The 25,955-nt window shown below is 36.2% G+C and overlaps 1 protein-coding gene across 8 annotated transcripts in view; it reads right to left on the bottom strand.

Annotated features, from left to right (window-relative positions):
• Positions 1-25,955, bottom strand: part of unm_sa1614 (un-named sa1614) — a 49,878-nt gene that overhangs the window by 2,935 nt on the left and 20,988 nt on the right. For 2 of the 8 annotated variants that reach the window (XM_048171817.1, XM_048171811.1), the window contains exons 9-28: positions 22,878-22,964; positions 22,263-22,274; positions 20,183-20,283; positions 19,827-19,896; positions 18,505-18,592; positions 17,959-18,007; positions 16,263-16,426; positions 14,136-14,269; positions 13,870-13,961; positions 12,231-12,417; positions 12,043-12,128; positions 11,828-11,943; positions 11,144-11,211; positions 7,903-8,010; positions 7,136-7,382; positions 6,826-7,008; positions 5,174-5,237; positions 2,925-2,986; positions 2,620-2,810; positions 2,165-2,287 (exon numbers count right to left, since the gene is read on the bottom strand). In XM_048171817.1, coding sequence (XP_048027774.1) covers positions 2,165-2,287; positions 2,620-2,810; positions 2,925-2,986; positions 5,174-5,237; positions 6,826-7,008; positions 7,136-7,382; positions 7,903-8,010; positions 11,144-11,211; positions 11,828-11,943; positions 12,043-12,128; positions 12,231-12,417; positions 13,870-13,961; positions 14,136-14,269; positions 16,263-16,426; positions 17,959-18,007; positions 18,505-18,592; positions 19,827-19,896; positions 20,183-20,283; positions 22,263-22,274; positions 22,878-22,964 — 2,232 coding nt within the window. The remainder of the gene's footprint in view (positions 1-2,164; positions 2,288-2,619; positions 2,811-2,924; positions 2,987-5,173; positions 5,238-6,825; positions 7,009-7,135; positions 7,383-7,902; positions 8,011-11,143; positions 11,212-11,827; positions 11,944-12,042; positions 12,129-12,230; positions 12,418-13,869; positions 13,962-14,135; positions 14,270-16,262; positions 16,427-17,958; positions 18,008-18,504; positions 18,593-19,826; positions 19,897-20,182; positions 20,284-22,262; positions 22,275-22,877; positions 22,965-25,955) is intronic. The other 6 variants (XM_048171818.1, XM_048171815.1, XM_048171814.1 and 3 more) reach the window with 5 other exon arrangements.

Raw genomic sequence — 25,955 nt, 5'->3', positions numbered from 1 at the left:
GTGGTTACCTGAAAATATGTCTGTTCTATAACATAAATTACACACAGTCACTCAAGCATAATCTTAAACTTAAATGAAAATTAGTGAATGAAATGAAAATAACTGAGAAAAACAAGTATAAGCTGAAGTACAAAAATTACAAAAACTGAAATAAAGCTATATAAAAATATCAAAACATAAAATTACAAAAGAACAACAAAATTACTAACATTTAAAATTCACACCAAGTTCACACTGAGAATGATAACTATAAAGTTAACGAAAAAGATATAGTTCTAAAAATCGTTCTAAATATAAAAGAATAGCACTGTCCACACCACAGATATAACAATAACGATATCGTTGGGATCACTTTCAGAATTATTTTTTTTCCAGCTGTTGAACGATAAAACACTGACAGCCAATCAGAATTCATTCTAATTTAAAGGCTCGCGCATTTAAAATGGCAGACGACACTGCGGAGAATCCGAGGTCCAGAAAAAGCCACCACTGATTGAGAAGTCAAAGCCTTTTCAAAGATACTTTAAAGAAAATGGATACATGGAAAACAATCAGTCATAACCTCGGAGTAAATGGTAAGAAGAATTAACGATATATGCCAGGCTAGCAAACGGTGTAAAATAAAATTACCTCAGGTATCCAGCGCTAGTTTCGACAAAATTTTGTTCCTTTGAAGTTGCAGTGAAAAGACTAGGCGTTGTTTTTATCCCACTATATCAGTGGTTCCCAACCACATTCCTGGAGGCCCACCAACACTGCACATTTTGCATGTCTCCTTTGTCTGACACACCCATTTTAAAACTCTTAGAGTCACTAATAATGAGCTGATAACCTTAATCAGGTGTGTTTGATTGAGGAGACATGCACAATGTCAGTGTTGGTGGGCCTCCAGCAATGTGGTTGGGAACCACTGCACTATATTGACTTCGTCAGCTAAATTCACTGTTAGATTAGATCGATTACGCTAGCTATTCACTCGAAACATAGCATGCTGAGGACATCTGCTGGTTAAAGCCATGTAAACGCATCAAGAACAGCAAAAACATGTTGTACACACTTTGAACCCGCAGTGCGATCTTAGAATTAACAGACTGTTATCGTTCGTTGGTGTGGAAGCAAATATAGTCATCGTTATAGTTATCGTTCTAGGTGTGAACGGGCCTTAAACCTTGAGAAGCAATCTGTAAGCAACTTAAAAGTGAATTCAAAATTTACGACTGTATTTTGTCGAGGAAAACAGGAAGGTTTCTTATAATAATTTGACCCACAGAGATCTTTTTCATATACATCCAATACTAAAAACATATCAGACATTCCCAAGGGAACCCATGGCAAATTAGCCTTCTATTATTGCGCTACGTCTGTTTGGCGCGCATGCGTGCGGCGGCGCTTGTTCACGGAAGTTTGTGCTTGCAGAAAGCTCGTCTGCTCCTGACAGCAAAATGGAAATATTTTCTCGACTTTCTAATATATCTGTGAAATGTAATTTATACACTTGAGGAAATTTTTGGATGTCACTTCAGTTTAAAGATTATTAATAGATGCATGTTTGTTCCCACCAATCAATGCACAACATCGTACGTAACAACAAGGTTACGTACGATGACGAAAGCACGTTAGTGCTAGCCCTCCCGGTGTTGTGCCGAATTATTACCCCCCTCGTTGAAGTCACTATCTGATTGCCTAATCCTAACCCCACCCCCAATCCTAATAATTTGGCAGGGGTAGGAATTCAGCACCACACCGGAACCCATAGAGATTGCATTGCAGTGTCTGCGGTTCGAAAAAAAAAAAAAAAATCTTTGAACGGAAATCTATGAGAGCACTCTAGCCGAAATCACCCAAAAAGAGGCGGTACTCCACAGAACGTGACTTGGCCCTGATTGGACTATATATCCAGAGGCAGAACGAACAGTCTAGAGCAGTGACAGCGAGCGCAACACTGTGGATGAATGTGATTGAAAAAAATCCATCCCTTTCTCACTTTGGTGGTGCGTCACCCTATCGCCCTAATGAAGAAATCGCCCCTAATGACCAATAAACTTTAAAGCTGACCGCAGTCCCAGGAAATTAAATTTCCAACATAGCTGTGCTAGTTTCGTGTCTCTCACATTCTCTTTCAGACTGATTTCAAATCAGTTGTTCTTTTTTTTCTTATACTCACCCACCAATCAGCATCTTCCTCTCCGAGTACCACCAGAACGTCACCCTCATTGAAGGTGAGCTCATCGTGATGATCTGCCACACAGTCATACATGGCCTTCACACGCCTCAACTTCGACTTCTTCTAAACACAAGAAGAAAAAAAGAAGAAGAAATTGTTGAAGGGAAACCAGAAGTGTGAGGAACATGTCAAGAAATGCCTGTATCACTCTGTGCTTTACCAACAGCCAAAGACATTTTCCGCGGAGAAAAGCAGCTCATGAATTCCCACATGGAAACAGGCTGGTTTAAGCAAGTTTGGTGCTCAAAAGGCCAGCACAGACATGCAAAACAGCTGGTGACATTGGTTTTCTAAATAAATTAATACTTTTATTTATTATTTAACACAAAGACGTGTTAAATTGATCAAAAAGGATAGATAAAGACATTTTTATAATATTACACCAAGGTTCTCACCAAAGTTTTTCTGGGCAGTGGGTGAGGAGCAGTGTGGCAGGAAGAGGAGGAGCTTCCGTTAGTCTCCAGGCTAAAGGAGCGGGGGGAGGTGGGGGACAGGGCCGGGGTGTGACGTCCGGCACTGCTGGAGGGCTGTGGGGTCTGGTACAGAAAGTGACACGAGCTGCTTTCCCCATCTGCTCGAAAGCCTGCTGCGAGAGATTACGACCATGTCACATCGCAACAAAAAACATGAGCCGAGATAAGCATAACAACTTAACTGAAAACAGAATAATGAAAAGATAACTGGACAGTTAAAGTATTACCTCGTTCTGGTAGCTCAGATAAGGAGTTGAGAGTGGACGTGGTGTATTTGGGAGACCCTGAGCTGAAACAGAAAGATTAGACAGTTAGAATGTGTTACTAACAACACATTATACTGTAATGCATTGTACTGCACTGTATATAAACAATGCAATAAACCTTAAGTGAAATTATGATGGTGTAGCCCAGTAGTTTCTTTAGTAGATGGTTTGAATGCATCTGATTAGACTTTGTATCTGATGATGATGCCTATTTACACTACCATTCAAAAGTTTGTGATAAGTTAAAAAAAAAAATTGTTGTTGTTGAAAGAAATTAATTGTTTCATTCAGTAAGAATGCCTTAAATTCTTATAAAGAAATTTAGAATGTTACAAAAGATTTTTGTTCTACTCATCAAAGAATCATGAAAAAATGTATCATGGTCTCCACAAAAACATAACAATAACATTAATAATAATAATAATAAAATTTACCTTTGCTATCACAGGAATATATTTTGACTTATACTGAAGTGGAATTTTTTTTTTCATTTGTAATATTATTTCACAATATTATTGTGACTTTAAAGGTGACCTATTATGCAAAATTCACTTTTATTAGGTATTTGAACAAATGTGTGTCCACAGTGTGTGTAAACAACCAGTCTATAATGGTAAGAATCCACCCACTACTTTTTTATAAACCCAATAAATCATAAAGTCTCTCCAAATGAGCGGTTCCAGATTTCCCCCTACTCGTAAGCCCCGCCCATGAATTAGCTTAGCCCCTCCCCTGAGTGAGCTGTACACAGTCTGCCATTTTTATCTCCTCGCCAGAGCATTTAACAGCAGCATTCAAGTAAGAAATGTATTCTTACAGTTTTTTTCAACTGCTTACACACAAAATCCTTACTTAACCTGACACTCAAACACCACAACCATACACCAAATCTTCAAAACCGTACACTAATTCTCGGCATAAAACACTTTTTTCAAAACACAACACACAATTCTCTATGTAAAATCTAACAGGAAGTATCTTGATTTCTATTTTCAAACACAACCATTGCTTCTGTCCAACTACACATGGTTGATGTATTTCTTTTCTTTCATACTGTGTAATACTGTATTCACAACCATAAAAGCTTACAGTAAAAAAATAAATAGTTTGGTTTCAATCTTGCTTTTGTGTTTACTGTGAATTTTTCAACATCTCTCTGCCAGTTACTTTCAATCTTGTACAGAAATGTACATAGGAGCTCATGAAAGAAGAGCTTTAGGTTTTGAATAACTGTGTGCATATGATATATGCAAAAATAGAATATTATGGCAAAGGTGTTTGCAACGCAAGACAAATGTTTGCTTTTGAGATGTGTTTGTGATATTTTGAATGCAGTGCTTCATTTTGCAAGAGATGTGAGGCATTTTGTGTGTGCAATTCTTGGATTTGTGTGTAAAGTTTTGAAAAAAAAAAGAGGCAAAGTTTTGAAAATGTAAGCATTTGAAAAAAAACTGTACTAAAGCTATTGGTATTAAAGTTATTGGTTCATATTAACAGCATATATGCAAGTACTGTATTATGCAGGTGTCACTTTAATACACAGATCTAATACTCACGCTGTGCGTGTGCTTCGGATGTGTGCTCTCAGAAAACCATATATCAGGAGTTTAATCTGTTATTGCTTTAAAACGCATGCAAATAATTAACTTTCATGATGACGAAGAAATACAATGTCACAAGAGCGTGGCCGCGATAGAGATGATAATCAAACTATTTTGGCAGAGAGGCATGAGCTGTAGGCTCCACCTTCTTCTGGAAAGCAGCTCATTTGCCTTTAAAGATACATGATGCACAAAAATGTTTTTCCTTTCACTCAAAAATGAGCATTTACAACATGATGTAATAAATGATCTGTGGGGTATTTTGAGTGGAAACTTCACGGACACATTCTGGGGATACCTGAGACTTATATTACATCTTGTAAAAAGGGGGTTCAAAAACTTTTGAACAGTAGTGTATTCACTTTATGATTAATAATGATTATTCATGTATAATGTTTGCATTTCCCAATAAAAGTGAAATGATGTGAAATTCTGTGCCTTTACTAGCCAATTTTTACTCACATTTGTCACTTTCTTGGGTCACTTTGGATAAAAGTATCAGCTTAATGACTATTTTTCAGCTTTTAATACAAAACACACAGTAGTTTTTTTGGTATTCCAACAAATAGCCACGAGAAGTCAGCATTTGTAGTTCCAAAAAGCACTTACACACACTTCTGGAAAGGTGAGCTTGGACCACCAAAGCTTAGCGGACATGAAGGTACTCCATAATCTGTACACAGAAAATATTGACAGAAAAAAAACACATTCATATAAGTCGATGAGCTGAGGAGGATTAAAAAAATATTTCTATAAAAATATTTTATGTTTAATTTTATAGTGATCTCAAATAGAAATTTTAGCCAGTTTATTTTATAATAATCACTTTTTTAAAATACTATAAAAATGTTAGAGCTTAGCATAAATAATACAGTTTTTCACAATTGCAAAGACACATTTCTTGAAATCTTCACCCATTTTCTTATTCAACTTTAAACACAAAGCCAAATCTTCAAACTAAATTCACAAAACCCCTGACTCTTCTGGCAAAATCAAACAATCGCTTAAAACCATTACACCTGTACTCAAATAAATCAAACAAAGCTTTCAGATCATACACACATCAGTCAATATATAAACACTACAGAGCATTCATTAGAGACACAGCATCCAGAGCATGTTACAAAAAAAAAAAAGTGTATTGTATACAGTAAACAAATTTTGCAATTACGTAATACATATATATATATATATATATATATATATATATATATATATATATATATATAATCACAACTTGGTAAGGTGAATACACAGTATATGTACTGAAAGTATTGTAATGAATATGGTATAGTATTGAATTTCTGTATATTCAGCACTTGCATACTGTAAAAATGCAGTAGACCAACTGCAAAAGCCCAAAAGGTCAAAGAAAACTCTAAATGAAAAGCGTGTAAAAGTACACTCAAAAAAGTTGTGCATCTGCAAAATCAAGGTCAATGAGAGATTCATTTTGCCTCAGCATCACATCTTTGTGTTGGGTCCGACCTGAGGACCACATCACAGGCAATGTTGTCTCTTCCCAGGCAAATGGAAAAACGCTCTGGTGTCCCGGATCCAGACTTGACAAAATTCTCCAACCTTACTCTTTCTCATCCTTACTCTTCGCTCTTCCCCATGGTCCACTACCGCTTACACTTGTCTCCCTCTCAGAATGTTTCCGTCCAATGTTCGTATCAATATTCAGTGCACTCTGAACTGTCATATATATTGTACAGTTGGTTTGACCACTTCATTATTAGAAACAAGTGTGAACAGTTTTGAGTTGTTGTGTGTAAATGATGACAACTGAGTTGTAGTTATGTTTAACTTTTGCAGACAGTTTGTGTGTGTGTGTTAAGTGTGCCATATGCATCAGATGTTCAACCAACGGTCCATGGGTGTGATGTCTGAGGCTGAGAGTAGCTGTTTTGTAACAAGCATCACAGTGCAAAATGTGTTTTAGCAAATGCGGTTTGCAAATGGTGTCCAACTGCCTGAACATGTTGAAGGTTTTGCAGAAATAATGATTTATTCGATAAATGGGATTAGGTCATTGAGAATTTGGTTCACAGAATGGGGTTTAGTGTCTTAGCAATTGTGAAGAACTGTAACAGAAGTATATTCAACACAGAAATTTCTTTGACTTTTCCATGACTTTAAAGAATGTTATTCATTTCTATGATTTCTTCAGGCCTGGAAATCATGATTTTAAATTCTCAATTATTTTACAAGTTTTTCATGACTATGGGAAGATGCATCCTTCCAGGTTAGGCACATACCTGTAGGTCCCTGCCGTGCAGAGTGGGGGCTGGGGGGCACCTGAGGGGCGGGCTCAGAGTAGGTGCGCTTGTGTCGGATGATAAGAGGGGGAGGAGGGGTTCGTTTCTTACTGCTGCTTACTTCATGGGACGTCCAGCCATCAGGTGAGCTCATGGGAGGGGGAGGAGGGGGGACATTTGGAGCTGGAAAGGACATGAGGAGTGTAAACAAGACTAAGAGAAGAGAAGAGAAGAGAAGAGAAGAGAAGAGAAGAGAAGAGAAGAGAAGAGAAGAGAAGAGAAGAGAAGAGAAGAGAAGACGTTTTCTCACCTCTGACCCGGGGTGGTAGTGGCGGTGCGGGTGATGAAGGGGGTGGCGGAGGGGGACTGTCAAGGCTGCGCGTCTGAGAGTTGGGACTGGCATACACCTCCCTCCGGTTTTCCCCTCGGGCCAATGCTAGCCTCCGACCCACGTTGAACAACCCCCCTCCTCCACTTCCTCCTCCACCGTGAGAGGCAGAGTTACTGTGATACAAACTGAACGGCCGTCCTAAGCGCTCCTTCTTCACTGGGCCCATCTACAAATACGGACCATCACTGTTACACATCAGACCGTGAATTGCATGCTACACAAATACAATCGGTGCGTCCGAAATCTCATACTTCTGAGTTGGTACTACATTTGAATTTGAATGAACTTCACTGTTGTAAAAAAAAAAAAAAAGTGCATTTTATATAGTATGAATATGGGTATTATGAATGAAATCCAGGCGTACTTCATCCGCCATGTTGTTACTGTCATGTGACCTACCAGCATCAGTTGCATTGCTTCACTGCCATTCATAAATCCTCTCCTGTGGCCTCATAGGATAGTAAAGTGTCCACTGAATGCACACTTCAGAATCTCGGTGGAAGCAGTAGGTCATCTACTGTAGTTTGGACAACTACTCTGATGTTGTACTGTTTTTTGCATATTACATAGTAGGGAAGTATTTGATTTCAGACGCAGTGAATGTCTCATGTATTTATGCTCTATTAGCACTATATGTGAGTTTGTTCTGTTAAGTTATGGGTGGTGTTGTCTTCTTTTGTTGTCACCTTGTCATCTAGGTCATCGTCACTCTCGTACGGGTCATCCTGCCGCAGTCTCCACTCATATTCCACGTGCACGTGCATGTTAAACTGGTTGTTCTGTGACTGGTGGATCTGAACATGAAACATCATTACTTTAACATGTAGATCAATCACTTTTTGACCATTGGATTTCCATGATTTTTCTAGTTTTTGAGATAATTGGATGAGGATTTTTAAAGATTTATCAAAAATCACAAGTAAAGACATTTAAAATGTCACAAAAGATTTCAATTTTAAATAAATGCCTAAACTTTCTTTTCATAAATCCTGAAAAAACCCCCCAAAAAAACAGCATACCTGTTTTCAACATTGATAATATAAAGAGATGTTTCTTGAGCACCAAATCAATATTCAATATTAATGATTTCTGAGGGATCATGTGACACTGAAGACTGGAGTAATGGCTGCTGAAAATTCAGCTTTGCCATCAAAGTTCTAAATTACATTTTAAATGGGACCTATTATGCAAAATTCACTTTTATAAGGTGTTTGAACACAGATGTGCGTCCACAGTGTGTGAGAACAACCAGCCTATAATGGTAAAATTCTACTTTTTTATTTTTTTTTTTATTTCTATAAACATATAAGGCTGAACACAGTGAGTCTAGATTTTTGTAGTGAGTATTCTGTGATTTTTCCCTCCCAGCCTAATACTCACCCGTCCCCATAAGCACCACCACACTCACTAATGCATATAGCATGCATCTAGGCTACATGTAATTGAGAGCATTCTGAAAGACTGCTTATGTGTGGGTTATCAACATGTCAATTTTTTATAAGCAACACAAGACTTTAACAGCCAATGACATTTACAGCTGGAGAGACTGGGCTCATTTTCTACTGTTTAGTGTCAATCACCATCTAACTCAGCCAGTTAAGATCTTCATTTAGCCTTAGATGTTATATGAATATGGTCACTGGAGCACAGGTTTTAATCTGCTGGTGATTTCCAATGCACATTTAAGAGTGCAAGTTGCAGCTATTATTAACAATATTGGAAAGATGAGGCTTATCATTATGTCACAATATCACCGTTTGGACTTTGTTTTCTGCTTTGCACCATTTCCTGCCAGTCTGTCATCATATTTATGCAATTCGATTATATATCAGGTACAGTACATGGCAAATTATCACAAGAAAAAAAATTATCTCAACTAATGCTATAAAATATACATCAAGTTGGTACTACATTAATATTGAAGGTTAAAATGAACTGATTTGTACACTTTTATAATAATAAAGTTATAATAGGTCAACTAACTTTAAAATTATTTCTACTCCAATTCGTTTTTTGAAATATTAATTAAATGGTGGCTGGATATTTTCATTATAGGCTATTGAAGAACATTAAAAAATGATAATTAGTATGTATGGTGCATATATTTAACTAAATGCTCCTCTCTAGAGTTAATTTTTCTAGCTGAATAACGAGTTTGAACTGAATATGTTTGTTCTGAGGTAAATGTGATGTTACATGACATTGTTTACAAGCTTTTTTATTAACGTCTTCCCGTGGTTGAAATACAGATTGAGCTATTACACGAGACATGATACGAATTTCGGTAAGATGTACTGTATCTTTTAACATACCTTTAGATGTTCATTCATGTTTATTTCTCGCTGTAACTGGTATTAAAGCAGAGGAGAGGATCGGTTCACGTGCGCTTCACGCTGCCGCTTCTTTTTAACTGAAGCACGCTACATTAAAGAGCGCCAAAATGGTATTTATATTTTTTTATTTCGTAGTAAAATTGGCAGAATTTGAAATATGAGACTTTGTTTCATGTCAAAAACAACAAAGCACAAAGCTTATTACGATTTATTGGATGGTTACGTATCCTCACACCTTTTAAAGCAGAACTAAGTAACTTTTTTACCTTCATAAATAGTTTTCTAAGTCCTTACGATGGTTAATTGACTTGTAGTGGTGTGTTTGAGGCGAGCACTAACCCCCTCTGGCACGTCTACGCCAGAAAACAGCACTTGCAAGTTGAGCTGCATCGACCCGACACAATCTCGCCTCATGTTCACGTTCACACGAGAGTGACAAAATGCTTTACGGTAATTCAAAAACAATGTATATATTATGACTTTATAAGACAATTTTGAAAATTACCCATCTCCATCGAGTGTACTGTATTTGCAAATTACCCACCTCGTCTTTCTTGTACTGTATTTGCAAAACTACTGCGCTGGTGAGCGTTGTAGTCGTTGTAGTCCAGAGATGCGCTTGGAGTATTTATGACAGTGTGATTCACTGAAGGAAACTGTAGGGGGAGCTTCGCCAATCTTACTGAGTTCCGCTTTAAAGTGGGTATACAGAAATACTTGACCTTTCCTAGTGGGTATATGGCGTATACCTGCGTATCACGTAGACTACACCACTGGCTGAACACCACTACTGACAGTTTCTGACATTTTAAGTGCGTGAGATTGTCCTGTATTGTTGTTGCCAGTATGCCAAAGCATGAGCACTTGAAGCTCCACCCTCTTCTTGAAAGATGGACGGGAGCACCAGCTCATTTGCATTTAAAAGGAGCATGTTTTTGCTCAACCCCCAAAAGTGGCAAATTTAATATGCTATAAAAAATACTCTGTATTTTGAGCTAAAACTTCACATGCACACTCTGGAGACATTAGATACTTGTTTTACATCTTGTAAAAGGGGGCATAATAGGTCTCCTTTGGAATATATTAAAATGCAATACAGTTATTTATTAAATTATAATACTAATTCACAATATTACTGTTGTACTGTATTTTTGATCAAATAAATGCAGCTTTGAAAGACTTCTTTCAAAAACATTAAAAAAGCTTACAGACACTGAACTTTTGAATGGTATTGTATGGTTTAGAAATATAAATTATTCTAGCTATATTTTGTTTTAAATTATTTTATTTGATTATTATTTTAAACTGTTATTTCCAGGACTGGAACATTCATGAAAAAAATTGAAAAAAATAATAAAATCTCTATAAAAAAAATATAATACAACTGATAGAGTAAATATACTTTTTAGTCATGAGATCACTTTCTGAATGTTTTTAAAGGTGTGGGAACCCTGCTTATATAAATGACCATGTAGCTGAAGTGTACAGCAAACATTTGGTTCAATAACAGTGAACAACAGGTTACACCCACATTAATATCCTAATGATAAAGACTTGCTTTAACAGGTTACTGCTGGAAAGCTTTTTGACTCACCAGCTCCTCACACAGTGTGTGCTTCAGTCTGCGAGCCATGTCCAGTCCCGTCTCTCCATTATCATTCTCTATCACAGAACAGCAGTTATCATCAGCACAATGATCATTCTGCTCTTTAATTAACTCTTGGCGAATGAGCCAACAGCCAAACCAGCCATCAAAAGAACACGATGAGCCTCCTTCCTTTAACAATGACTCATAAGATCCTGATAAAACCATATGTAGCATTAATTAAAGCTTACAGGGATTGTTCACCCAAAAATGAAAATTCTATCATCATTTACTCACCCTCAGGTTGTTCCAAACCTGTATAAATTTTTTTGTTCTGTTGAACACAAAGGAAGATATTTTAAATAATGTGAGGAACTGAACAGTTCTGGGGCACCATTGACTTCCATAGAATTTTTTTTCCTACTATGGAAGTCAAAAGTGCCCCAAAGCAGCCTGGTTATAAACTTTCTTCAAAATATCTTCCTTTGTGTTCAGCAGAACAAAGAAATTTATACAGGTTTGGAATGACTTGTGGGTAAATGATGACTGATGAGAATTTTCATTTTTGGGTGAACTATCCCTTTAAGTGTGTAAAATGTTTCAATGTTAAAATACTTTCTCCTATCACAGCATAAACTAAAATTAAGACAGATAGATGTCTTGCAGGTTTTGGGGTTTGAAGGTCTCACTCACTGATATGCGTGTTGGCCTTGGCTCTGAGCAGAAGTTTAAGGCACTCAGTTTTGTTGTGCTGACAGCAGTAATGCAAAGCAGTGTTTCCCTTCATAGTCTGAACGTCCAGATTATTACTGAAAGAGATGACAAGATGAAAAAGCAGTTATGATAAAGATCATGTACATGCAGATAAGCAACATGCTTTCATAATAAAAATGATGTTTCTAACTGACCAGTTGTGAAACAGGAAGTCAGCCACGTGAAGTGATGTCCTGTCAGCTAACAGAACGGCTAAGTGTAGTGCAGTTTCCCCTTTTTCCTGTCATAACACAAAAGGCCATTTAGCTATAAAAAAAGGGCCAAAAGACCCAACAAGGGTCAAAGGTAGCAGAAAATGAGAAGGTGAGACATGTTTTCTGACCTGTAGGTGGCATGGCAGTGGTTGACTGAGGTCCGTTCTCTCAGCGTATAGCTGTAACAGGCTGAAGACGTCCCGACTGCGAACAGCGTCCTGTAGATATTTGCGTTTTGTTTCCGGTGAGCCACTGCTACGCTGTGCAAACTGCCATTCCATATACTTTGAGAGTATGAAGTCTTTACGTACGGCCCTGTTGATAACACTGAATATTTTAGTACACTGTCTTTTATTGGGTATCAAAATGGCAGTGAAATTCAACAGATGTCCGATGCCAATAAAATGTGCAGTGAAATTGTAAAAATGAGCATCTCTGCAATGCCTACTAGCTCATTGCAAGCCACAGATGGTAAGAGCCAGCATAACTGGAGCTCTCATTAGTGCAAATGTCCTCTCTTTTCAGGGTACCATGTTGGACAGATGTGGGTTGAAACACTATAGAGACTGCCATTAGGAAAAAATCCAGCCCTGAGTCCTGAGACAGGCAACAGCTGTCAGAGCTCTTAAAGGGGCCATGCTTTTAAATGCATTTTTTGTGTGTCTGAAGTTAACTCAGTTATGCAAGAATTCTTGCACCAAAAAAAAAGCTGTTATTTAGTTATACATGAACATTTACACCTTCTCTCTGACCCTTGAAATTGCACAAGTTATTATGTTACTGTACCTTTAAAACTTAGGCCTACAATTACTGTTCAAAAGTTTGGGGTCAGTAAGATTTTTTTCTTGAAAGAAATGAAAAAATGTATCATGGTTTACACAAAAATATTGAGCAGCACAACTGTTTAATGGCTTCTGAAAATTCAGGTTTGCCATCAGAGGAACACATTACATTTTAAAATATATTCAAAAAGAAAACAGTAATTTTAAATTGTTGTAATGCATTTGTAATGCTGTTTTTACTGTATTTTTGAAAAAAAAAATACAGCTTTGGTGAGCATTAGAGACTTTTTAAAAAACAAACAAAACAAACGGACCCCAACTTTTGGCTGGTTTTGTATGTATGGCTAAACTCTTCACATTCCCATTCCACCACAGATTTGTCAAATAATGAAACAGGTGTTGATATTTAAACATGGAAAGTCTAGAAAGGAAAAGGAAAAGGAAAAGGAAAAGGAAAGGGGGGGGGGGGGCAGAATGAGAATCTGGAACAGACAAACACTGGAGTGAACTAAGCATTTCCTGTGACATATAACATCCCTAAAGTAGTTTCTAGAAATATGAATGCTATTTCAGTACCCTGTGCAAGAATCTAATTATAGCATTATTCATTTAGTCTAGCTGGTCTAGAACAGTGCAAACAACCATACTTTCCTCCCACTGATCGTGACAGCAGGGTAAATCAAACCGCTCAGTTTGAAGGTTAAAGTATTTTGGATGTTCTTGAACTTTAGAATTACTTTCAAGAATAATCAAATTTAAAAAGCTCTGCACCATCTGTAGACAGGTTAATTGTGTACAGAGAGGTTACGCCCGGCCAGGCCATGAAGAGTGCTCTTTTGCGGGGAAAAATTGAGAGGGAATTGAGTGGTGCGAATGTTATGGGAAATGCTAAAGACATTGGGTGCTATGGGGACACAGAGACTCCAAGAGCCGAAACCATTTGGCTGCCGTTTGAAGAGCAATTACAGGGCTGCTCATCACTCACATGTCACTCTCTGCTGACGGCTTCACAGAGGGACTGGGAAGATTGGCCTCCACAATTTCATTAAAACCTGAATTCCCCACGTTTCGCGCCAACTAAGGAGCAAAAGAGAGAGAAAGAGCCATAAATTTACAGGTACTGGTTAATCACTGATATTGTCATACTCTCAACTCTATCAAACTCTCTCTATACATGAATGCAAAAAAGATAACAACCAGCTTCATTTAACAGTGCATTTTCCTCATCTGTTGATCACCGTGAATCCTTACCAGCAATTCTGAAGTGCCTAGTTTGTCCAGAGAAAGTGACTGAATACGTGAGTAATGTACACCCATTTCACGATGGATCCCTGAGCATTCGATGCACGTCAGGATTCCCAGGTTTATAGAGATCCAAGTTGGATCTAAAAGCCAAGAGTGTAAAGAAAACACATTATCAGCTACTTAAAAGTCAGAAACTGCATGGGGTAAATAAAGCCTTATTATAAATAGATACAGCCTGATTGAAGATTACCCATATTACACCCCTCATGTTCTTATAAGTGAAGTGTAATTTGTTAACACAATACAAAAATAGTATAGAAACCAGAATAGTCTATACCTCACAACTTGTAACCAATAAAGGTTACTTTTAACAATAGTATAATAGTATATAAATAGTGCTAAAATAACACTGGCCCATTGTGAACCTGCTCCGGTGATATTTAACGACACACACTGTCTTTTGCAAAGGAGACAGAAGGTGCAGCTGAGGTAAAAAAAAAAAACTCTTCAGCCAAACCATTGGCACTTCTGCCTATACATGCCTATAAATCCTGCAGGCTGTTCTCTCATGTACACTCACTGGGTTTTAATTTAATTAAACATGATTTATGGACAGGCATTTAAAGAAACAGCATTAACAGAGGACCAGCTTAGGGTGCCCATCTCCAAAGCAGCTGCTTAGTTTCCATTTCTAACCCTGTTTTAGTCCAATAGTACTGTTCAAATAAATATTAAAGACTCTTTCATATAAACCATGTCTGTGTGAATTGTTCGAGACACTTTGACATCAGATTTTTGTTAGTGCACTCTTAAGAGTTGACAAAACATTTAGCTTTTAGTACATTTTAAATTATTTTTTTCTCAGAAAAACAGACCAAAATTATTGATGATTCATGATGATATACACCACTGTACTGAACAAGATTGTAAAATATTAAGATTAGGGGAACAAAATGCAAAAATTTAAGAACTGGTAATAACTGAAAGATGCATAATGATTAACTGCTATTCTGCCTTCACATGCTATCGGAAATTTGTGATTAAAAATCGTGATTATGAGCTAGTTACGTACAAGCAAAGACTATAGAATAACACAAGACATGTCACTCGTATTGTTTTGAATGGGAGAAAGTGTAACGCGCAATATGGCGGAATAAGTCCCGCCTTCAAAATAAGAGCCAATCGCCGACTGGTAAAGTCATCGCGTCACTGCAGCGGCCGTTAGAACCACTGGTTTCTATAGAAACAGTCAGACGCGCGCCTCAGAAATGAGGCACAAAAGACGCGCATTTAGGTCTGCGCATGCGCATTAGCTTGATCTAGCCTAAAAAAATTGTTTTTTTGTCATGATTCGAGCGTTTGGAAAAAAAATTATGAGACAGTTGTTGTCAGATTTCATTGGTGATTTCAAATATGAAATTTAATCGAAAGCTTGGCAAACAGCTTTGGACAATTTGATGTTTCCCCATTCAAAGAGATAGGCGCTGCATGGATGCCCGAGAGGCGTTTCAAAGATGGCCGCCGAGTGAAATGACTTGTCTTAAAGGGACTTTGGTACAAGTGCTTTGTTGTCAGAAAGAACAGGAATCATAAGGACACCAGGTTTATTCTTGGGGAAATCTTATCAAAGCCAAAATGTATTAAGATATTTAATTTTCAATAAAATATGACGTCCCATTCATTGACAACCATATAAACATTCACCAAGCTATCTTGATACATGCTTGCTTGCTGACGATTCTGTAATTTGCACAGTAGGAAAAATAAATACTATGGTAGTCAATGGGGGGCGAGATTTGTTTGGTTACTAATATTCTTCCAAATATCTTCCTTTGTGTTCAACAGAACAAAGAAATTCGTACAGGTTTGGAACTACTCAAGGGTATGTAAATGAAGACAGAATTTTAATTTTTTGGTGAACTATCCTTTTAAGCTTGAATTAATGCATTTTAGTGCACCTTTGTTGTAAAGTGTTACCCAATACTGAGATTCTGCCTATAATGATTGCCGCCCTGGACACTGAATGATAAGCATATTAATATACCATGCTATTTCAGTTCATAGAACACCTTAAAACTCATTGCACAAGTCCAGAAACATTTGTGCTAATGTAAAGATGTTTTTTTTTTGCACCTGTGGCCCCACAGTCGCAGCAAACGTTGTTTCCAGGCATGCGACGAATATCCTCAGTGATGGATCGCGTCAGATCCTCCACGCTGTTCTCCCCACTTGTCCTCCTCTCATCCAGAGCCACATTTAGAGCCTCCTGCTTACTGTTTGTCAGCACCGATATCCACCTGATATTTTTAGTAAGATGCAATAACATATACAACCATTAGAGGGCGACAAGAAACTGCAGATCGTATTCCCATTTTATGCACCATGCATACAAAGTCATTTGTGACTAATGCTGATCCAGCTCTGAGAGGTTAGTTTATCTGCAATTAATGAGAAAATGCCCTTGGTCACAGCTCAGGGAATTTTGTAAACAGGCTTTGCACTTTTCTAGTTGGTAAATAACCTCTCTTGGATTAATTTCTGAAAAGTTGCAGTATAATGCGACTATCAATAATCTTTTCACTTGCTCTTCTTCAACTCTGACATTTAGCTGAAGATGGAAGCCTGGGCTGTGATCTGACATGAGAAGCACTTCAATCATCGTACATGAAGCCATATCTGAGGAAGAAATGTTACATATTTCTCTTTCTCTCCAAGAAAGGAGGCTCTGTTCCTCTGTCAAGATGGAAAGGTCAAATTGCAAGAGGTGTGTGTGATGAAAATTATACAAGCTCTTTTCTATCTGATGGCGTCTACACATTCTCATCTGACAGTCACATGAGTGGACTGAGACTCAGACAAATCAGTGTCTGGCAGAGTAAAGTTATTTCTCTTTAAATAGCCCATGAAATCAGACTCAGATTTCTATGGCTTTTAGTTCATGTCTCTGAGCTTTTAGGTCATCTTTATGCTGGAGTACTCCTAAACGGTGACAAAATTCACTTTTAGTGCGTTCAAGAGTTTGGGGTTGGTAAGATATTTTGTTGTTTTTGAACATTTCTTATGCTCACCAAATTTGCATTTATTTGATGAAAAATACAGTAAAAATAGAAATATTGTGTATTTATTAAAATATTTTTTTCTATATGAATATATTTCAAATGTAATTTATTCCTGTGATGGCAAAGCTGAATTTTCAGCATCACTACTTCAGGGGCCAGTTGCATAAACTTAGTCACTATATTAAGACTGTGTCTTAAGAACTAGTTTGACCAACTTGCAGTTAACCAAGGGGTAATCAATGTTATTTTTCTAATTCAAATTACACCAGTATACCTTTTTATATAACAGACTTTTAAATAAATTAGGACCACTCTTCAAGAAAAACATTAGTGTCTTAACTTTTAAGACTAGTCTAAGTGGTTTAGGCAACCAGCCCAGTCTTCAGTGTCACATGATCCTTCAGAAATCATTCTAATATGCTAATTTGATGCTCAAAAAACATTTCTTAATACAAAAAATATTGATAACTAATGCTGTTTTATGTCCAATCAGACAGTTCTCAAGAATGAGAATGCCCCATATTAATACGTCAATACATAATTTCAAATATCTCTGTAATAATTCATATTTTGTGCATAGTTATAGACAAATGTATTATGAATAATAGTTTGCATTGCTTTTTATTGTTAGGATTTATGTGCAATTATGTCAAAATTACTCATTGAGGTACATAAATGCTTGAGTAGGTTTGAAACAAACCAAATAGTGCCATTTGAACAGTTTGCGTTTCAAGCATTTATTGCTGTGAATAAACAAAAGAAATACTTACGCCACACAATCAGACTCATCATCGGCCAGAAAATGGTAAGTGCGATTATCTAAAAAAAAAAAAAAACACCCTCATTAATCCTTGTAAATTCACAATTCATCCTCAGCTGGCACCAGCTAACATGTAATCAGCAAACAATCAGGAGAGATAAAACAGGTTTGAGGTCCTTTTGTTAAAATACAAGTGGCAGGAAAGAACAAACAATTTGTGCTCAAGTGCAAATAGTGAATTTAAATTGTGCCCTGTTTTCAGAACAACCTGCATTTAGTTCAAGGACTCTAGTATTATATTTCAAAATATTTCATGATTGCTACATAACGTAATAATGACACTAGAGACCCAAGGCCAGAATAATGCATGGATGCATGCAGATACAATTAAGCAGTTCGCTTCACCAAAAATAGCCTGAGGCTGGTTCGCTTCAGCTTGGCGTGATCCTGAAATCTACCTTTGATGTTTTTTTTCTTCCATTATATCACATGGGAGAGTGTGTGATAGACCGTGCTCTTGGTTGGGGAATGCTGAGAGAGTGCGTGGTTAACTCACGTGAGATGAGGTCAAAGCATTTCTTGTCTTCCAGACTTGGTTTGACTTGGCAAGTGAGGAGGTTCAGTTTAGCTGGTGATTTATTGGGCTGCAATGAAGGGATAGCACATATATCATGACTAAATGCCTGTCTAGTGCTATTCTGTGTACATCTCAATTGTATTGTGTGCATACCAGAATTAATTTCGGCCATTGGAAATGCAACTAAACAACATGTATAAAATATAAAATAATAATATAAATAAATATGTATAATTCTATAAATATATATATATATCTAAGTAAAAGTAATAATTAATAAATAAATATATAAATATACACTATTTATATATTTATTATACACTAATCAATTTATTTAGCAAGGATGTATTAAATTGGACAAAAGTGACAGTAAAGACATTTATAATGTTACAAAAAATTATATTTTGTTTTATAAATATATATATAAATATTATATTTTTTTTAAATTATAATGTTTCACAATGTATCAAAAGGTGCAGTAAGCAATTTCTGAGAAACATTGACACACCCCACCCAAAAGGATCACACCCCTATCTTTATAGCCCCGCCTCCAAAGTCATTAATTCACTATGCAACACAGGCACCTCCCCCATAATGATTGGACACACGCCTTACTGCTGAATGGCTACAAGTGTGTTTTAGTGCTCGGTCCAATCCAGGATTCTCAGAAATTGCTTTAAGCACCAAATCAGCATATTAGAACGATATCTGAATGATCATGTGACATGAAGACTGGAGTAATGATGCTGAAAATTCAGCTTTGCATCACAGGTATAAATTACATTTTAAAATATATTAAAATAGAAAACAGTTATTTAAAATTGTAATAATATTTCACAAAATTACTGTTTTTACTGTATTTTGATCAAATAAATTCAGCCTTGGTGAGCATAAGAGACTTATTTCAAAAACATTAAAAATCCCCAAACTTTTGAACAGTAGTGTAAATATAAATATAAATACCCAATGCGTCATATTCAGGATACAAATAAATAAATAAACAAAATTAAACAATAAAAAAGACAGATCCACACAGTACAATATTTCTAGGTGTGAAATGCCATTGTTTGATATCATGTACACGTTTTTCATGACAAAAAAATTGGTCTGCATAGGCCTTAGGATGACTGAAAAAATCTAGTCTTTTAGTAAACTAAAAGCCTAAAGAGTGCTTTACTAAGGTTATACCATATTAGCCTACTATATACTGTAGAACTGAACATATATTTTGAATGTATCCACCAGCAGATGAAAAAAAACTTCTTGCTGCTGTATTTACAGAGAGTGATGTGAGTACTCACAGTTCCATGAGCAATGGTAAGATAGCAGTTTTGCACGGTACATTTCCTCTTCTGCCACATCTTCCTCAACCTATCAGAGAAATGAGATTACAGCACAGCATCCACATCACATTCTCCTCAATCAGCGCAAAGCTATACAGTGAATGGAGTGACAGATCTGTGTGTAACTCCCGGGACAGCGTGTCCTACCACACATGAATAATTTAAAATGATGGGCTAACAGAGCACTTCCAAAAGGATCTATCAGGGAAATCTTAATGAAAGAGTGGATTATAAGTCATGTTTGAAGAATATAGGATCCGGGAACAGACATTCGATAATATCATGACCATTTGCTTCAGCATGAATTCATTTACCCATCACTCCTCTTGTAGAGGTAGCCTGATTTCTCTGTGCCATATTGCTTGTTGCCTTGAAGCTGATGCATGCTGTACACGGTCTGTCTGCTTAGAGAATCCTGCACAACAGAAGCAGAAATGGGAAAGTCATGGTTCGTTTATATGTGGTGCCCAAAAATGCTTTTTTTGATTTTCATTGCCTCTATGCATGTGATTTTGCACATGACAACTTAAAGGGATAGTTTCTGTATTTTCTTTTTTCATGGGAACAAAATAGAAGAATTTTAGTGGAATGTTCCCAATGCTCTTTTTCTTAAGATGAAAACTATAAAAATGACAAAAACAAAAAAAAAAGCATCATAACTAGAATAATATCAGAGGTATCCCGGACGAGCCCCCAATTTGTGTAGCGCCCACTACCCTCTTAGGATTTACCACGCCTCAAGTTCTATTAGGGTGGAGCACCGGGTTCTGGTCATACACTGTAAAAAAAAATCCCAGTAAAATTTACGGTAAAAAACTGGCAGCTGTGGTTGCCAGAACTTTACCGTAAAAAATACAATAGCAACGTAAAAAAAAATCTGTTAAATTTACGGTAAAATAACATATTTCATTAACTGATATAATGTTAATTTACCAACCTAATGAAGTACTAATATCTGTTTTGTACCTTTATAATACACTGACAGTCACCAAACAGTGGTGATAAGAGTCACAGAAGGTGCACACAGTGTCATTCACACACACACTAAACACCATCATGGTAACATGCATGAAATTTTAAAAATGCAATAAACATTCATTTAACAACATTAGATGTAACATAAAACCCTAATGTACATAACTGATTAGAAAAAAATTAGAAAAACTAAGAAGAAACAGAGTTATTTCATCGAAAATATATCAAATGTGAAGTGTCACGCAGGGAATTGTGGGAATGTCAATTTACGGTTTTTCACTGTAAATTTTGCAATGAATTGTTATTTTTTACTTCCAAAAACTGTGAATTTAACGGTATTTTACCGTAAAATTACATTAAATGTACCGTTAGATCTATTACAGTTATTCACCGTGTATACTACGGAAACTTTCTGTAAACCAATTGACAGTTTTTCACTGCAGTATTTTTACAGTCTTTTACTGTTAAAATCACGGTCATTTTTACAGTGTATGTCTCTCGACAATTTGTGTAGTTATAAATTATTACACACCTAAATTAATAATAGTTTTAGGCTAAGCCTTAATTTTCCCTTTTTGGTAGCCAATTAGATGCTGTAAAAACACCTATGTTAACGGACTTTACGATACAGGTAACTCACTACACCAGGTAAGTATGGGTATGTATACAAGTACCATAAAATTAATCCATAAAACGTTTCGGATAGATATGCAATAGACATTCTGCAAAATATGTTCTTTTGTGTTCCATGGAAAAAAGAAAGTCACACACATTTAGACTGAAATGAGAGAGAGTAAATTATGACAGAAGTTTCATTTTTGGCTGAACTTGTATGGTAAAGTCACAAAATGTCATTGATGCAGAAAGGTGAGAGGAAGTACTGGCTCACACTTATGAAGAAGGGTTAATACATGCAGGAAATGCACAACAGCAGTGGGTAGAAATTTAATAATAATAAAAAAGGAATATTCCAGGTTAAATTATGTCCATGGAAAATAATGAAATGATGTCAACAGGAAATAATTTCAGATCTCTAAAATTCTGTATAACAAACAAAATCTATTAATTTATAATAATTATATAATTACAATGGGCATCTATGGGGCAAATGTGCAAAGATTGTAGTGTTGTAGTTGACATCATGCTGTTGAAAGCTTAACTTGTGTTTAACCTGGAATATTCCAAATATCAACAGCTTTCAGAAACAAAAACATGAAAATCGGACATGATTTTTGCAGCAAGTTTGACAGCAAACTGTTATACTTCTCATCAGAATGTCACACCATATTGCACGTGCAAATTTTTTCAACTAAAGTGGGAAACATGAGGTGACAGTTCACATGCAAGTGTTTATGGTTAATTAGGGCAGCTCAGTAACATCACATGCTAATTAAAAAAAAACAAAATGTCTCAACTTACTCTCCTGGACTGCTAGTTTGTCATTGAAGCATTTAGAAAAAACAATTTTGTTAATAGCTGCTCTTCACAGTCATTCCAGGCAATTAAAAAAAAAAAGATGACAGTAACAAATATACATCGACCCCCCTCCACCATAATCCCATTAAATACTTGAGTAAGACTAACAAATTACTCCATAAGACCCTATCTATTTATTACCCTGACAAATAATATATAGCGCCTTGCTCTGCAACATAACATGTTATTGATTTTGTGAATCAATAGTGGTGGGTGACCTCTGAAACAGGAAAGAACACCGCGGTGGATTAAACATACCGCAGTCCTATGCAATACAAAGCTGAACACACAGTGTATTGTATGTACTGCTCACTGCAGAAATACTATGTGAAAAGTGACCGGGGCTAGTTGTCACACTTTTTTTGCTATATATATATATAGATCATATTAGATCATATCCAGAAGAATTGTTAAAAAATCCTGTTTAGACTTTGTAAACGGAACAGCTGGGAGTGTAAGAGGTGAAAGTAAGCATGAGAAATTTGAGCAAGAGGTAAAGCGGGAAAAGTGTGTGTGCAAACGAAGCGGGAATGAGGTGTAAATAGTGTCATTCTTTACCTCTTTGAATTCGGGCTGCAGAGCAGGTCTGAGCTGATCTCTGAGAGAACAGAGCTGTCTCTTCTCCTCATCCTGCTTATGTTTGATCTGTATAAACACACATACACACACGCACTTAAATTTCACCAAACACATCCTACACTTCCTCTCCTCCTTGTACATTCCTCCAGCTGTGTTTTTCTAAGCGTAATTACTTAAGCTTTAGGTGAGACAATGGCCCTTTCATTAAGTTGTCTGTCACTCACAACATCACTGCAGCTGAAAGACGCCGTCTGCTTTATCAACCACAAATTCGTGCTTAACCGGGATTTACAGCGCTGATTTCTTCCCTGATTGTGTCAGCGTGAGGTAGAGCGGTGGAGGCGGGTAACCTTGATGCGGCGTGATCCAAGCAAACAAAAGCCACACTGTTGGGGTTCTTTGTGGTCTAGAGTGAAAATCTAGGATGTTGGCTGCCAAGGCAACATTTCTAATTTCCACTTAGTTTCTGTTTTTCATCAAATATTTTAATTTTATTTCAGTTTATTTCACAAACAAATTTTTTAAATAGTTTTAGTTAACAGTAATAATCCTGGTTGCTAGATTAGAGAAAATTGATATGCTTGTTAGCTGGTCAAGCTACAAAATAAGCAGGCTTAACCAGCTAAACCAGTTAAACAGCAGATTGGCCAGACTAGGAGTCCAGCTAGACTAGCTTAATCTGCATTAGGATAGTTTAAGATTGTTTTTTTAGCAGGATAAAGGTTATTATCATTAACATTCTGGGTTTGTTTTAATCTCTAACGTAAGTAAACACCACTAATACTCAGTGTTGTGTAAGTTACTCGAAAAAAGTAATCAATTATTAGCTACTAATGACATCTTCAACAGTGTAATTATATTACTATATTAATTACTCTCTCTCAAACGAATTGCATTACTTATTAATTACTGTCTAAATCCTATATAAACCTTGACCAGTTGAACAATACAAGGATAGACATGAAACTTTAATTCTTTCATATAAATAATATAAAACTGCATAAATTATTCTTTAACTGACCAAAGTATTTAAAGGGAGAAGGTTGCACTAAAATTTATTTTGATGTGGAATCCACTATTGTTATTCTATAGTCTATACAATTTTTAATGTAATTACATCAGAGGTTAACTGTAATTAAATTACATAAAAATTAAAAGTATTCCCTTTTTTGGGGGAAATGTAATTAAATTACCTAGTAATTCATTACACCCCAACACTGCTAATACTTCAATGTGAGTCACTCGGTTATATCAGTGTAGGTGTACACGTATTGAGATGATCGACTTAACTATTTATAGCCTACAAACTATTGATCGGGGCTGACTACACAAAGCACACAGAAGGAGATGAAGGAACACCGTGAATGCACTATTAGCTTGGGGGATGATGGGATGGCATAAAGATGCAGAACAATTCCCCAAAAGTCATACGCTGCTCAGCATGAGCAATCTACTCTCTAAAATTGAGATATATTTGGCTGAGAATGAACAAAAGATGCAAAGGATCCTCAGCACTTTTCAATTTAAAAATAAAGACCTCGCTTATGGGATAGTATGAAGAAATATGAATACACTGGGGATCTGTAGGACAGCATAGACTGAATGATTGGAGCCAATGTCATGCTCATCCTAAGTTTAATTGCTGCAAAGTGAGTTGTGCTCTGAATACCGATTAGCCCGCATGACCATGAACACACACACACTCAGGGCTGATCCTGTTTGTCTGAATGGATTTTGAGTATACAGGGCCTAATCTATCAAATTGCTTGACAGATGATGTACAGGTTATCTGTCTAAATTATTTCATGTCAGTTTGGATTTCAATGATTTTTTATGCATTCTGACCTTTCCACAAGTGAGCCATTACTCCCTGAATTGAATTGAAATGTCTAGTTTAGTATAATGATGCTAAACTAAAAAGTAGAGCTGTCAAGCGCTACAAATATTTGGACAATTCTTTACTATTTCACATTAAAGTCTTAAAGGCACAATATGTAAGATTTTTGGATTAAAATATCCAAAAAACACTAGAACAATGTTATATATTTTGTTGCCTTGTGTACTTAACCCTTATGCGGTCTTCGCATAAGGGACTACACTCGTGGTCTTCGGGGTCTCTGGAGACCCCGGCAACAAAATGCAATTTTGTAACAATATAATATATTTTTTAAAAACCAATGTAATTTTACTCTGTTTATTAATGTTTTTACTCAACATTTGTGCAGTTTTTGGAGGATTTGTGATATCTTTTAAACTTATATAAATAAATTTAAAAATATTTTTTTAAATAGGTTTTTATGCAAAAGCAGCTTTTTATGTAAAATTCACTTTATGAAAGGCCCAGATTTCTAACTTTCATTCATGGGGATAACATGGATAATTTGACATGGTTTAGTGTGAGATTTTTGCCCATCTTTTGGAAAATGCAGTTATAAAAGTAAAAAAACTATCATTTTTACCAGTAGATGGCTGCAGAGCTCCACTATTTGCTGTGTGCTATTTGAATGACTGAAAGACGTCTTTTCACAAATTGTTTTCAGTTGGATTCATATCTAAATGTTATGAAATCACAATTATAACAATAAAAATTACTTTTTACTAAGTTTAGCATTTTTTGTACTGAAAAAAATCAGTTTTTCAAAAATATATTAATAATTTAACCCACAGAGACCCCACTTAGAAACTGGACAAAATCCATTCTCAAAATCAGAAACAACGCACAACACACACAGACAGAAATGAAGTGGCACACTTCCAAAAATGCAAAAAACATCCCCAATACAAAATGGACATGCTCACACGCACACGCACGCACACAAAAAGAAAAATTATTTATTTTATTATTTTATTATTTTTATTATAAAATTATTATTGAAAAACGTCTCGGTTGCAAAGGTAACCCTCATTCCCTGAAGGAGGGAACGGAGACATACGTCGAACGTGACCGACTGAATGGGAACCGATTTGCCCTGCACAAAAAATGCTAAACTTTGACAAAGTAATTTTTATTGTTATAATTGTGATTTCATAACATTTAGATATGAATCCAACTGAAAA

This window comes from Megalobrama amblycephala, linkage group LG21 (assembly GCF_018812025.1).
Source record: "Megalobrama amblycephala isolate DHTTF-2021 linkage group LG21, ASM1881202v1, whole genome shotgun sequence".
NCBI classification, from domain to species: Eukaryota; Metazoa; Chordata; class Actinopteri; order Cypriniformes; family Xenocyprididae; genus Megalobrama; species Megalobrama amblycephala.
This window is presented reverse-complemented; position numbering and strand designations above follow the sequence as displayed.